This window comes from Vigna umbellata, chromosome 10 (assembly GCF_029865625.1).
Source record: "Vigna umbellata cultivar VRB3 chromosome 10, Vumbellata_1.0, whole genome shotgun sequence".
Taxonomy (NCBI): Eukaryota; Viridiplantae; Streptophyta; class Magnoliopsida; order Fabales; family Fabaceae; genus Vigna; species Vigna umbellata.
Genome location: NC_142174.1, coordinates 1,491,706 through 1,507,019, shown reverse-complemented (window position 1 = coordinate 1,507,019; position 15,314 = coordinate 1,491,706). Strand labels below are relative to the sequence as shown.

The 15,314-nt window shown below is 34.3% G+C and overlaps 1 protein-coding gene and 1 pseudogene across 5 annotated transcripts; both read left to right on the top strand.

The window, feature by feature from the left end:
- The first annotated feature begins 431 nt into the window (after nt 1-431).
- On the top strand, nt 432-2,478 carry LOC148191595 (uncharacterized; annotated as a pseudogene). Its single transcript, XR_015782704.1, has 3 exons — nt 432-589; nt 1,813-1,962; nt 2,434-2,478. The product of XR_015782704.1 is annotated as an uncharacterized LOC148191595 (transcript).
- A 2,035-nt stretch (nt 2,479-4,513) lies between these two features.
- On the top strand, nt 4,514-14,180 carry LOC124824206 (nucleoside diphosphate kinase III, chloroplastic/mitochondrial). 4 transcript variants are annotated; one of them, XM_088100326.1, is made up of 14 exons: nt 4,622-6,045; nt 6,147-6,255; nt 6,345-6,427; nt 6,867-6,930; nt 7,037-7,154; nt 8,689-8,843; nt 9,025-9,070; nt 11,368-11,457; nt 11,757-11,897; nt 12,793-12,830; nt 12,941-12,991; nt 13,320-13,487; nt 13,582-13,694; nt 13,805-14,180. In XM_088100326.1, exons 1-14 carry the CDS (start codon nt 5,921-5,923, stop codon nt 13,926-13,928), a joined length of 1,425 nt encoding a protein of 474 aa, XP_087956452.1. In that variant the 5' UTR covers nt 4,622-5,920; the 3' UTR covers nt 13,929-14,180. The 4 variants fall into 4 exon arrangements, with proteins under 4 accessions (XP_047152551.2, XP_047152553.2, XP_047152552.2 ...); XM_047296595.2 differs by lacking the exons at nt 11,368-11,457; nt 11,757-11,897; nt 12,793-12,830; ... (2 more) ...; nt 13,582-13,694; nt 13,805-14,180 and having other exon boundaries at nt 4,514-4,661; nt 5,687-6,045; nt 9,025-9,257; XM_047296597.2 differs by lacking the exons at nt 11,368-11,457; nt 11,757-11,897; nt 12,793-12,830; ... (2 more) ...; nt 13,582-13,694; nt 13,805-14,180 and having other exon boundaries at nt 4,519-4,742; nt 5,687-6,045; nt 9,025-9,257.
- Nucleotides 14,181-15,314: the final 1,134 nt, after the last annotated feature.

Below are 15,314 nucleotides of genomic sequence, written 5' to 3'. Positions count from 1 at the left end.
GTAGCTGTTTGTCATTATTGTTTTGTATTATTGTCTTGTACAGTTAAATTGTGGCTTATTGTTATTGTGTATAATTGCTAACACAAAAAATATTTTTTTTAAATAAATTTTTTTGGCTAATTAGACTTACGAAATTCTTACATAGTTTTCTTTTAATTATAACACTACCGCGATATTTTTTTTTTGAACAACATTAGAAATTTTTTAGTCAACCATCTAAAATTGAAATTATTAAATATACATGAAAAACAATAAATAAGAAGTAAAAAAATTGAGAAAAATATACTAGTTTTTCTCTGCGAAAAACAAAGTAAAGAAAAATTGGACAAAACAAATGGGGAGGGTGTGAAGAGAAAATGAGTAATAGATTATAGAATGTTCATTGGATATGGGGGTGTAAACAGTGAGGCCCAAACATGGAGGGTGGACAATTGACATGATTTACAACATGAGTGTCGAGACAACGGAGAATTGTGAATCGGAAAGTGAATTTTGTAGCAGCAAGCGTGAGCGATGGGTGGAACTCAGGCGTTGAAACGAATTCCCCGCATCAAGTTTCCCAACAGACGTACCAACTCCGCTGCTTCTGGTCGGTACACTCTTTCTCCCTTTCAATTTTTCTCCATTTTCTACTTTCTGTGATGTTTTCAATCACTTTCTTGCCGTTTTCTACCACAATCAATGAATAATCTGAGCCTAAAATCGGAAAGAACCAAATACAAGTTGATTAGAGTCAAGGGTAAAGTAATATGTAATAGTGAGATCTACTCTTCATCTCCCAAGCTGGTTTTGTGAGCTTGAACTACTCCCATATTCAAATTGTAGGGTGATGCTATATTGTTTTGTGCCGATTATTCTATACAAGCTCCATAGTTTTAATTGACTTCGTTCACTTCGGCTGAAGGGGCGGTTAGTATTACGTTATTTAATTGCGCATAAGGATTCGTGGTTTGCAGAACGGTGTTTCCATCCGCATCCCATCAACGATTCTTAGGTGTCCCAAATTTTAGAAGACCATATACTTGTCGAATAGTCAGTATTACGAAGGATTAGTATGCTTTAATTATTATTACTTTTTTGCAGTTTATCTTATTTTATTTTATTTTTTGTTCAGTCTAGGTTTTCATTTGATGATTATTTGTGATTGATGAGAGAGTACTAAATGGATTTATTGAAAATATGGTTTCTGGTGGAGTCTACTAGAGGTGGTTTTTGACTCGTGTCGCTAGCTGATCAATCTAATGGGATATGGCTAAGTGGTTGTTGTTTGGTAAATGTTTTTCAAATTGGAACTGCTGTTTGGTCGCGATTAAAGTGTAGTTGAATTTATTTTGTCAGTGTTAAAGGTTATTTTGTTAGTGTAAAAGGTTTTACATTGTGTCTACCAATGAAAAGTCACGGTTGATATGACTTAAAGTAATTGTTATAAAATGAAAGAAACTTATCATGTCAAACCTTCGTAATTGGATAGCATTGTGAAACTTCTCTACACCTTCCATACTTAGATTATTTACTCTAACTAAAATTTTACATTAACATAGAAAGATCATATAAAGTATTTTATAAGATGAAAATTTGTAAGAAATAGTTAAACAATTGAAAAATTGCTTCGAAATCGTGCTTGGTTCATATCTGGTTTTTGAACTATTTTTTGTTCCACGGGGTCCGTTTGGGGCAGCGGATCTATTTTGAAAATTATGGTTGTGATTGGTAATAGTTGAGATCCTCTGACGAGTGACTGAATTCTTTCCTCAATTATCTGTCGATTGACTATGAGTAAAATTACCAATTCTGTTGAAAATTTCATTGCAGGTTCTGCATCTGAGACTCAAGCTGCATCTTCAGCTAGCGATGCTAATTTGTCATTCTTTTCAAGTTCAAATGCTTCCGCGGCAGTGGGAGGGAAGGCCTCTTCAGCCCAAAAGAACTCCAGTGTCCAAAGAAGAAATTGAAGCAGTTTTGGTATGGAAAGTCTCCTTCTTAGTGCTGGGCTTTTTTACCTTTTCTGATTGCATTTGTTACTTTGCTCATAACAAATACATTTATGGAGTGACAAGGGGTCACTGGGTTAGCTGGGTTAGGTTAGGACCCTACTTACCCTTGCATGAGCTACTATTGAAGTTTGCTACTAGTTAGGCTTCTTAAGAACTTCCTCCAGGAGAAGACCAACCGTTGGATGTGCATGGTTCCTACATCGGAACCTACGCACCTGTACAAAAAGGGAATATTTTCATGGAGGAAGTCTTCCTCCCAGAATATACGTGTGTTTTTCTTGTTTACTTATTTTTCGTAAATACTAATCATCTTTGGTTTTAGCCTGGCTAGGTATTGGCTTGATTGACTGATCAATACTTGATAACTGGGAGTCAAATCAGATTTTCTTGCCCCTTGGTTTATTTCTGTTACTAATTTAAAGTTGTGGACTTTTGGCAGTTGGGTGGCTGCTTCTAATCAAAAGTGTTCCGGAAAACGCACCTGTGTCTTGGACTTCTTCTGTGACTCTGATTCATCAAACTTCTGACGATGCTTACTTTTTCCTTTTTGTTGTTGGAGTGTTTTTCTGACCACAGTTTACCGATTCAAATTGTCAATAATGGAATATGACCAGGTTTGAACTTTGAAATTGAGAACCGTGTTGTCCATGTTATTACTGCTATAACTAGCCAATTTACCTAGGCACAAAGTGCCTCAGTTGCTTGTTATACATTTAATTAGCAAGGAAGTGTGCAGAGTAAGAGAAGAAGAGTGTTTGTTATGGACCATATTCTATCGAGGCTGTTGCTGGTTGCCATGAGTGGAAAGCTGGACTGCTAGTATTGAATCACATTCAATATATAGTTGTTTGATTCCCTTGTGCCATGCAACTTTCAAAGCTTTCAGAGCCCCCCAAAGGCGAGTCACTAGGTATGAGTGTACCTTATTTTTCGTTGAACACCAAATGACCAATTACCAAAGCAGTCTCTGAACTCACCTCCTCAGGCAGCCATGTTGTTTCACACTGATCCACCGCTGTTACATTTCATTTAGTGGTACCAAAACGAAAACCCGGCTCAATGTAGGCCGACCTCTTGGGCTGGGCTATAAAAGCCCAAATTTAACTGAGGCCTAAAAAATGAAGTCCAAGCCCTGTGAAAGCCTCGGTTTTGTGCGCTAAACCGGTATTTGACCGTGATTAGATTGGGATTTAACTCAAACTTTAAAGTCCAAATCCGTTTTGTCACCTCTTCATTCATCTAAATTAGGGAAGGCTCCCTTTGATAAGAACACTGCATTTCGGCACACTATCCTTAAAGTGAGATAGAATCTCCTACATGTTTGTAAGCATAAACATGTACTTTGGCAGAGTGCCCGGTTTTAATTTTCTTAATAGCGTGCAGTTTTATATCCTACAAGAGTTTGTTAAATTTAACTTTAAAACATGTATTTAAATAAACATAAAGAAATAAGGGATAACCCGTTAGAAATTCAAAGAGTTTTATGCATCTGGATTTATTATGAAATATTTGAATTTAAGGCTTTCCATTTTTTTTTAAAAGTAGCTCACGATTGTCATATCAAATTTAAGATTTGATCAAAAGCTGTCAAACGAGTTATTCGGCTCGACCCGGTCCGATCCACCATGGGTTAGTAACTTAGTGAACCAATTCAACCTAACTCATTTATTAGCGAGCCAGAAAAATTTGAACCCAGCCCGACTCATCACGAGTTGGTGGGTAAACTGACTCATTTAATTATAATTTTTTTTAAATAAAAAAATTACGAACTTTTTATAATTCAAATCTAAACAAATTTCACTGCTAAATTTTACTTCCAACATGGTGTTTAATTAATTTTAAAAATAAGAAACTTAAATAATTTTTTCAAGCAAAAACAAAATAATAAATACTTTTTATAAAATTAAATTAAAATTAATTTTAATAAATAAAATTAGGTAGGTGGATTGATGGTCAACCCGGTCCACCACGGGTTCAATCCGCATGAGTCGGGTTTAAATGAGTCGGATTAAAATCTGATCCGCATAAGAAAATACAAATTTTTTAAAATCAATCTGACTCAAATCTGTGGTGGACCGAGTTGACGCGAGTTGTGACCGTTTTGACACCTCAACAAAAAAATGAGAGAATGCATTAAGGGGGCGTCGACACACGTATATATTGCTTAAATAAATTTATATGTATATGAACTAAATTAAGGGTTTGCAACCTATCTTGAAACTAAATTCTACTTATTAACCTAAAAAGGTTTTGTATTTGTCATAATTTTCACTTCAATTTGTTTTTCTACATTACTTTTAACCAAAATCTTCTCACTAATGTAGATAAATTCTGTAATTATATATTGATTAATTTTTTTTTTGCAATGATCGAAGATGATTTTTTTTTTTTTTTATTTTTTTGCAATGATCGAAGATGACTGACACACATTAATAACTAATCATCACGATACTTAAACAGCTAATAACTTTTAAAACATTATATTACTTTTTTAATCTGTGAAGAATTGCGGATGGGGAAAAATTCATGGGCCAAAGTGTCTTTTCGCTATAACCGCAACAGCAAACGGAAGCGCGCTGTACGAAACAAACACCACCTTCTTGGGCTTCGAGCCGCTTTCTGTTTTCATTCCAGCGAGGAAAGTATCCAACCTCAAACCCTTCTCTGGTTTATTTCTTCAAACTCTATTCATAAAAAACTTCTCTTTTAATAATACGTCGTCTACTAATACTCTGGCACTTCTAACCTGTAAGCTGTAGCTGTCGTGCCACATGTTCTATTTGTTTGACCCATTATTTTTATTTTATTTATTTATTCTGTGTTTTCTTTCGATCTTCGCTCTGTTTGGAGTATTAGGGTTAGTATATCAGCAACATGTGTTGATCTAGTTTAGTAGTTCTGAGTTTCTGCTTGATTCGTGGTTTGAAGTGTATTATTATCGTTCTTTGTTTTCCGACGTTTCTGCTTCTGTATCTTGTGGCTACTACTATTTCCGACTGAGTTCCGTTGTTTAAGTTGATGAATGTGGGTGAAGGCTTTTGTTGATCACGTGGAGCGATTGTATAGGTGAAGTCTATTCCTCACACTATTTAAATGAGCATCCGAGTCTTTCTGGGTTATCGATTTTTTGCTTTTAAAGAAGCATTATAATCGAGTATTTAGCATGCTGTTCGCTTTGGACTTTGGAGTAATACATAACCATAGTTAAATACTAAGCTGGAGTTATTCTTTCAGTATGTTTTATAATTTGATCTGCGTAAAAGAGTTGCTTCTTTTTACCTTGAGAGGGAGGAAATAATGGAAAAGGGATACCGTTTGTTTGTTATAGCAGCTGGCAAACCAATGCCGTGAGAGCCAGTCTTATATCTTCTCTAGAACTTGCCTGTTTTTCTTGAGTTTTTGGTCCCTTGTGATTGGTAGTCAGCATTTTCTTTACGATCTTTCTGGACGAATGGATTTTATATTCCACACCACTTTATTTGAAGGCAAAGGAACATGCTTTTCTCTTCAATTGTAGTAGTTTAGCCACAACTATTCTGGGACTGCTTGTTTTTGATGGTCTAACGATTTGCGTATGTTGTTTTCTTGTTAGCCGGTGGTAGTCCACGATGTTTTTTTTTGGGGGTGGTGGTGGTAAAGATTGGATGTGGATGTTTTATGTGTTGCTGAACTTTTGTTTTTGTACATTTCAGGGCTGGCACCCGTGTCATATTCCAACTATTTGCTGAAATGACCTTTGGCTGCATACTGGGCGAAAGTCAAAAACTGATTTGCAACTTATGAATCAGTTAAGGAAGTGGTGAATTTTGTGCCTATTTAACATCTTGGCGTGGTTATTATTATATAAGGATAAACCCTGCTTCACTCTTATGCTGTCGTCCTCAAAATAGGATTGCCGTCCTTTCTTCTTGTTGAAGGTAAATTTAATGGATGATGGTCCCCCGAAACTAAAAATCATCCCTGATCACTTTCAAGTTCCAACAGCAAGTTCAGAATCCCCTGAGAGCAGAACATCATCTATTACAGAGCCTGGAACTGATCAATCATCAAGGTATGGTTTCCTGGTTAAAAATGAATAGAAGAAAGCAATAATAAAAACAGTTGTTGAGAGACTTTCAATTTATTTGATTCACTCAATCTAGCTTAGTTTAGGTCCTCACGCCATCAACGGAGTCGAAGGAAATTAAGGACAGCTTTCATGTTGAACTTGTTTTCTCCTCGGCGACTGTCATGGGGTTCCAGTACTGGAGGTCAGGAAAAGGTGTGATTTGAGAAGCTTTTATGCTGAGCATATTTTGTCATCGGTCAAGTTTCTATTACATCCTACCAATAAAAATTTATATTCTGTAGGTTGAGCTAACAGCTGCGGAAGTGGAATCACTTCGAACAGAACTTGCCGATATAGAGGAGAGGGAAGCTCACTTGAAAGCTCAGTGAGTGATGTCATCCTCAACTTTGTAATATTAATTGTTCACTAATTAGCAGAATTCTTTCGGTCACAATTCTTGTATCCTCTAGGGGTCCTGATATTATTCATAGAAGCTGCGTAGATGCTGTCATAAGTATTAAAATCTAGATAAGTGTGACTTTTTGAAGTGTTAAGAATAAAATGAGGACTTCCTTTTTCTTTCGTTGTTATCCATTTCACTCCTTACAAGTGATTCTTCCTGGTGTGCTAGACACAGTTACTCTTTAGTCTTATTTGTAGTTGAAATAGCTGCATTGAGAAAATAAAGAAATTAACTGTTTAATACCTATCTACCTATTCCTCCCCTTTCTGTGGGGAATTCTTGATTGGCTTAGGAGAGCTGGGGTGCTGTGCTTTCTTGTATAATGATTTATTAAATTAATTTTGTTTAACAATTAACACAGGTTGGAACATATTGATGAAGTTTTGCGGTCTGCTCGTTTATCTGGATATTTATACATTCGAACTGTACTAACTGCCTGCCCTACACCAGTTTATGTTTCTTTAGTTTGAGCTTCATTATTTATTTGACATAACAAGCTGAACTCATTTGCTTTTGCTCTCTCTTGTAAAGAGATGGGCAGCACTACCAGGAGAACCTGCACCGATAGATGATACTGAAGTAGATGATCGGCTTCCTCGTTTTGTTGTTCTCCATGGAGCATGTATATTTTTATATCTGTTGTGTACAGGTAATGCAGTAAGTCATGTTCTTTCATTCTTGCAGTTCTCATTTTTAAGAATTACTTTGCTTTAATATTAATGCAGTTAAATCTGAACAGTAAAGCTCTGCTCTCTGTTTCGTATTATTCTCCCGCGCCCCTCTATTTTTGAATATATAAAGAAATACCAATTTATTTGAAGATGTTTTATTCCTTTTTGAATGTTCTTGCTTGCTCCTAAACGATTTATGCTAGGTAGAATGCATGAAAGTGAATCCAGCGTAGGATATAGAATCTATAGATAACGGCAATTCTCTGTTTGTCATTGTATTGTTATTATACTCGATATTAGTCACATGAATTTGCTGACATACATAAGATGCAGGAATTCAACTGTTTTAGTGAGGATAACTCTTTTGAATTGTCTGCCTGTAGGAATGATATCTCATCACAAAAGTGATGAAATGTCCGTTTCATTTTACCGAAACATAGATGTAAATAAAGAAGAGCAATCTATCCAGTTCACTCTTCAGATCTAAAATTTTTTTCAGACCAATTTGAGTTATCTAGGAGCCAAAAGATAGCGCAGGTTGATTTGTTTTGGTAACCCAAAAGTTTATTTGGTTCAAATTGGGCCAAACGGTCAAGACAAGCTTATTTAACTTAAAAAATTAATTATTATTTTTTTCATTTTTCTATCAATTATAACATAAGAAACATAAGAGGGGACTAGACTCAATTTTTTTCACTCTATCCACAACAAACACCACCCGAGAAAGAATATTCCATTGGAACACCCATGCTTTCAAATTATTTTCTCAACCAAATATGAACTTATTTTCATCTTTCAGTTAAATGCATGATGTGACTAATCAGAACGTCAAAATTTACCGGGCTTCACAATCTTTTTTCTACAGATAAATTACATTTGTGCCTTTTAAAATGTGGGTGGATGAGAAATGGAAGTGTTGGAAACCTCTTAATCACCGTGTGGAATGCCTTTTCAATAACTTTTATAATCAATTCCTCGGTTAGGAAAATTCATTCTCCATTGGATAGTACCACTTCTACTATCTTGAAGTTTGTTATTGACCATTTTTTTCTTTCAAATCAGAAGCTCGTATATAGGTATCGTCACCATATAGTTAAAGACGTTTAGATGACGTTTGTTTGGATTTCAACCTGTCAAGAATCAACTCTCCAAAAGCTTGAGCTACTGGAAGCTCCAAGAATTCTCTTTATAATTATTTAAAAAATTCCCTTTTATGTCAAAGGATGGACCAGCCGTAGACCCACCCTAATTTAAATAGAGTAATAGGAGCAGCAGCGGGGAATTTGCTGCTAGCTTAGTCAAGGAGACCCTTATGTCATGCTTAGAACTAGCTCTCCCATATGCATAAGCTATTTTGAAAAAGCCTAAATTTGTGTTTTAATCTGTCTTTGAAAAAGAACAACTGCACATGGTTCGCTCAATCAAACAAAAATTATTCTCAAGCTTTTAAATGATTTACTTTCATTTATAAAGCATCAATGCATGCTTTCTGATGAAGGGAAAACATTGCAGATATAAGCCCGCAGGACTCGACTCTTCTATCTGATATCATTGAAGTAGGGAGTTTACCATGTTTTAAGCAAGAAGATGATGAAATTCAGTATGCCTTTTATATTTTAACTCGTCATGGATTGCGATATGAATGCTCAAGCAGTTCTAAGATACAGGTGTGTTCACGTTAAGATAATTTGATTCTTAGTAGTACTTATTAATATTATTGTATTTTAGTTTTACACTCTGAACTATGTTAAGCAATTTTCATCCTTGATATAATTTTGATCACCTTCTAAAGTCAGTCACATGTCACCATTTCAATGATGTAGTTTGCCTCCAATGTTCTTCTTTCAGGTGGGCTCTTGGTTATCAGCTTTACAAAGCGAATGCAAATTGGAATGTGATACATTTCCTAAAGCTGACCGCAAACTGGAATCTGATACTTCAGTTCCCAATGGTTCGACTAAGATTTAATATAAGTACACCTTGTTTGGTGAGTTTAAGTGGCTTTTGTAAATCTTGGCTACTTTGTAAATAACGATGATATCTTGAAAGTAACTTAATAAAAACTAGTGATTTATTTGTGACTTTTTAAACCTTGCAATTTTAATGACCTTTCTATATGTATGTTAACTAGAGTTGGTACATCTTTATAAAGAGAAACATAAAATTGAATGCTTACACCTGAATAGTGACTATTGTGGCATCTTGAGGTTTAAAAAAGGATAAAAACTCTGCATGAAGATTGGTGGTTATACTTTTGTTCACGAACAGCATTATGAGTTGTTAGTGTCCAACTTTCATTATCTTCCTGGGGAGATTATGATAAGCTGTAAATTATATTGTAGGCATAAAATAGTGATATAAAGAAGTGGGAGGGGGTAAAAGTTGATAGTTGGGTTACAAAAGATTTTCATTCGTGTCATGGGAAAGACTTCTCCCCTCTGCCCCTACTGAAATAATAATCAAGAAAAATGTGAATGCCAAGATTATACGGTGAATGTATTTAGAAATGAGTGTGAATTAAGCTCTATTTCACCTCAAAAACTAAACTAGAGAGGATTATCCAAAAGTCATTATAGGAATGCCTTCGACGTATATCAAGTGAATGGTTGGGCGATGCTTTACGCCCCTTATAGTAACAAAAAGGAATAGAAGTGAAAATCAAATGCGAAAGGGGTGCCAATTTTAGCTATAACGGAGAGATATTTGCGGCTCGTGTTTCCCATCGGAAATTCTTCTTATTTAATCTTACTATTAGTATTATTTCTTATTATTATTTTGATTAAAAAAAAAGAAAAATGACAGGCAGGCAGTTACTTAATTGATTATGTGGTTAAAATAGTTTTTAAACACATTTTTGGCCTAACATTGCTGAAGAAAAAATTCCACGTTTTGGTGGACAATCTTGAGAGTGAAGTTGATTCCACAATTTCTTTTTAGTTTTCCATCTCCGTTTCACTGAAGCAAATGAAGTGGGTCACGTTTAGGTAGTTAAAACTACTATACTCAGACATTTAAAAAGGTGAGCACAGGTTACAAGCTAAATTTCCTTGATTGCAATCGAGACTTGAGCCTCATCTAAGAAACTTTTCTTTGGTTCTTTTTGTCCAAATGCAACAGTACCACGTAAAGTATTTGACAAGAGAGGGGGTTTCGTAATGATTTTCCAGGAAACAAGAATCTATAAAAGAGCATTGTTCCCTACCTCTATCCCTCTTTTCTCACCCTTTAAACTAAATCAATCATTCATCAATCTTATTATCACTACATCATCCTTTTCAACCATCATTTCTCTTGCTATTATCCTTTGTACATAATAAAATCTCTGTCTCCTCTGCTGTTAATAATTTCACTTCAGCCATCCCTCCTCCGGTTGTTGGACTTATTCTGTAACATAAATGCGGATGTCCCCTGCAGCTAGAAAACAACTTTAGGATGAGCAGTTCAATCTCTCACCATCCATTTTTAATTATTTTTTCTGTAAAAGTTTAATGCATATTAGCGGTTGAGATACATGCACCTAAAAGTTAAATTGGAGAATAGTAGGAAAATATGCTAAAGTTTTTTAGATTTTTTAATTCAGTCATGAAAATTTCTTTATCGTTAAAGATGATGATACGGAAATCATATGTAACAATCTGGTTATTTAACATGTCAATTTTAATATTATTTTATATTGATAAAAAATACTTTTATACTTATATTATTAATGTATAAAGATAAGTGACCAAAATAATAGTCTTATCACCTAATTAAAAGTATGAACCTAAAATTTAGTTAATCCAAATAAAAAATTAAAAATTTATGCGATTTGTATAACTAATATTTTACATGTGAATGCTTGTTAGGTGAGAGTAAGAAGTAGAGAATGCAGGAAGCGCACAGATATAGGGGGAGGAGGTTGGAGAGGATCTTATTCCGAGCACGTGGGCTCAAACATCATGGGCAATGTTTGACTGCAGTAGTAAAGTTACTTAATTAACCCTAACTCTCACTACGTGCTCACATACACACCACCCGTTTCCAATTTACACATCCTACCAAAACTACCGAAAAGTTAAAAAAACAAAAACCCAAGGACCAAATTGCAAAGGTAGGCGAAATAAAAGGAAGCGATAATCCTTGATCATTCTTCACCGTTGCATCCTTGTGTTCTCTTCTTCTGCTCTGTCACTCAGAACAATCTACACGAAGCCAAGAAGATGGCCTCACAGGTTTGCAAATCTGCTTCAAGAGCCGCGAGGTCCCTTCTTTCTGCTTCCAAAGCCTCTCGTTTTCACTCTCGTAACTACCTCCTATGCCTTTTTCTCATCATCATTCTCCAATTGCCTTTTTTTTTAATTTAAACCTTTCTTATACCCTAACCACTATATCGTCGTGCTAAAATTAAACCTTCATGATTCTCAGCTTTCTTTTTAATTTTCTTTTATACAATTTGCGCGAACATCTGTTTTTTTTTTTGGATTGGAAATATCCGTGTACTTTGTTATGGTTTTCGTTAGGAACCGATTGGAAATGTGAATGGGTTGAATTTAGATGTTTTGTGTTTCGCTGAGACGAAAAATGAATTTTCGCTTTTACAGAAGGACGTGCGGTTGGGGCTGCTGCTGCTGTTTCATTGAGCAGCAAAGTGCCTCTTTGGTCCTCGAGTCATGGGAGGAGCGGTTCTGGAAGTGGATCCGCGTCATCATGGATTTCGGGAGCCATTGCTCTTCCTGCTGCAGGTTTGGTCAGCAATAACTGTTGAAACAATGCATTTACTTTTTGACTACTGTGTGTGTTTGTGATCACAAAGTGACAAACCGGATATGTATTTTAATTGCTACGAATGGGCATCTTTAATCCTGCGTGCCACTATCGTTTATATCATATATTTGTCTACAATGAGTAGATCTACACTGTACAATTAATATAGATGGTTAAGATCTAAGTAAGATGTACATATATAAAAATGTGAATCTGATACAACAGACAATGCAATTATTTTAAAAATATATATAATACAATTGTTTGAGATACATATCTAGTCATGTAATAGAATTTCATAAAATTAAGATTAGATTTAACTAAAAATCATAAGCATCTTAATCAATTACTTATATGAGATGCCGATTGGGTGTCAAAGGAGGAGGAGCCTCGTCCCTTGCTGCTTAATAGTAGCAGCTGTGGCTTTCGGGACCTCTTCAACATCAATAATACTATTTTTGGATCAAGTTATGTTTTTGGATGTCATACACTTTTAATTCCCTTAACATCCCCTACATAGTAAAATATTTCAAAACTTTAATCAAGTCTTTTTAGATTTAACCAATTTTTGACACAGTAACTTAACACTTTAACCGATAGTGACCCAATAGAAATGACACGATAGGTCTAACAGGTTTTAACTTATGGTTATGGTTTTGATATTATGTTAAAATGTAGATTTATATTCACTTGTATCGATATTTTTTTATCTATAGTAGGATGTGAAATCGGATTTCCGACAAAAGTTTTAAGCGTCTGCTTATATGCTTTGAATTAGTTGGTGGGATCTTAACATTAGTGCAGGCTTCCTTTAACTTGGTATTCTGCTACTGATTTTATTTTATTTTCTTTTTCTTCTGTTGTGTCTTGAAGCTTACATGTTCCAAGATCAGGAGGTGCACGCAGCTGAGGTACGCTTTACATTTCTTTAACGAATTCTCCTTGCCTTTTACGCTGATACTGCTGGTTGCGTGCTGTTTTCCCTGACACGATTATAACGTGTCTACTTTTTCTTACACAGCTGGAGCGCACTTTCATTGCCATCAAGCCTGATGGAGTTCAGAGAGGGCTGGTAAAGTGAAATTTCATTTCTTGCACTTCTTTATGATTTGTTTGTGAAACATTGTGAACAAGTAAGTGCAACTTTGTCATCACGTGTCACAATATGGTCCCTACTTTGAGAAATGATTACCGAGTATGGAAATACAGTCTCAACTAATCTTTGCTTAATCTTATTTAAAATGTTATTAATTCTTTTTTCTATATTCGTTAATTTAACTTTCACACATACATTAGTCGAAACATGAAATCCTTATAATTTGGGACTATCTAATGCTCTCTTCCACACTTCTGACCTTTGTTCAGGTTTTGCTCACCATTTTTGTTTTTCTCCTTTTCAGATTTCTGAGATTATATCTCGTTTTGAGCGGAAAGGGTACAAGCTTGTGGGAATTAAAGTAGTGATTCCTTCAAAGGAATTTGCCAAACAGCACTATCACGACCTGAAAGAAAGACCCTTCTTCGATGGGCTGTGTGATTTCCTAAGCTCTGGTCCTGTTATTGCAATGGTTAGAAAATAGAAATGACTCAACCTCTGATGACAGGAATAAAAAAACCAGTGTTCTTAATTATTTTTTTGTTTCCCTAAAATTCATGTCACAGGTGTGGGAAGGACAGGGAGTTATTTCCTATGGCAGAAAGCTAATTGGAGCCACAGATCCCCAGAAATCAGAACCTGGAACAATTAGGGGTGATCTGGCTGTTGTTGTTGGAAGGTAACCAATTGTTCTGCAAATAAATTTGCTAGTTTTGTTTCTCTTTACACAATGCTTTGTACATTATTTGGTCATCACAAATTTGATTATAATTGTCTTGTGCTTTACAGAAATATCATTCATGGGAGTGATGGTCCCGGAACTGCCAAGGATGAGATTAATTTGTGGTTTAAGCCAGAGGAGTTAGTTAGTTTCACTAGCAATGCAGAGAAGTGGGTTTATGGTGCCAATTGATTCTTTCTCTCATGCCTTGAGTTTTTCTATAAGCTCGGTGAGTTTTTTTGGAATAAGTCATTTTTCAGCGGCTATACTGAACTCTGCAAGCCACAAATAAGCGCGATTGAGATTCGTAGCGTTAATGTATTTTAATAGGAATTGCATTATTTTATTAGTAGTGTGACATTAATTATGCCAATAATTCTAAATGGGTCAATTGGCTTTTTCTTGAAAAGACTGTTCATCTTATAATACAAAACTTGTGGGAGACTTTAAATCTTTCAAGAATATTAGGTAATGAATTTATAAATAATTTCTTTTAAAAGTCTATTAATAAGTTGTATTATTAATATGCAGCAGTGTATTTTTGAGGAAAATTCTTTAAATTTCTTAATTTAGGTTCTTTTTTAAACATTATTCTGCTCCAAATAGGGAAATAAGGTTATATATGATTATGATAAAAAATATTTACTAATTTTATGAATACTGATATTAAAAAAAAAATCTACATTTTTATATAAGATCTTTATATTTATCTTTACAAGGCTTTTTACTAAAATAACTATAGTATGGACGATGAATTCTTGTAAAAAAAAACTCTGGTGATCTCTAAATATATCTTTTATACTTTTACGCTGTTTAGATTTTTTTTTATATTCTTACATCTTAAAAGTTAAATTATAAGGTCTTTTATATAGCAATAAAAAGTTATTTAAGAGCTCAAACTGTGGTTTGTTATAAAAGTAAAATTTAGATGAACTTTTATAAAGTCTTGTATAATGAGATAAGAAAAACTAGAACATAAAATATCATAAGATTTTACTAAAGATGCTACAATTAAATTTTTTTTAAGAAATATTCTCTTCTAGAAACTCATCGTCACTTAAATCAACTACTTAATAAATTATCCTAATATGACGGGTTGTAACAAATAAAAAGCCCTATAAAATTTATGAAATCTAATACGAATTGAGGTGGACCATGGTTACATTAAAAATTATTTTTCAATGCAGTTCCTCGTGATGAATGCGAGTTATTTTATCATTATGATGTAATCTCATCGTAATGAAATTATAAGAGTGCTGCAACTTATGAAAGAATTTTGAATTTGGACCAACTACTTGTCCAGATTATGACTTAATAAAACTTTATTAATATTTGGTCTAAGACAAGAGACGCATAAGATTCAAATATTATTTCTAGGTTGATTTCTGATTATATTTACATAACAATAATGACATTTTGAAATGATTCTCGGAATAAAATTTTATTTATAAAATATGTTTCAATGACATAGTGAGAATATCATATTATTCCACTATTTTTTTTAGTTTACCAAATAATTATTAATGTTAAGTAATGAAGAGCTAATAACCATATTGAAAAATAAAAACTTCAATTAAA

Excerpts from the sequence above, each read along its gene's own strand:
- LOC124824206 (XM_088100326.1), top strand. The coding sequence starts at position 5,921 with ATGGATGATGGTCCCCCGAAACTAAAAATCATCCCTGATCACTTTCAA. Across the intron at positions 9,071-11,367 it reads AAGCGAATGCAAATTGGAAT|CCAAGAAGATGGCCTCACAG; the intron begins GTGATACATTTC and ends ATCTACACGAAG. Across the intron at positions 13,488-13,581 it reads CTGGTCCTGTTATTGCAATG|GTGTGGGAAGGACAGGGAGT; the intron begins GTTAGAAAATAG and ends TTCATGTCACAG.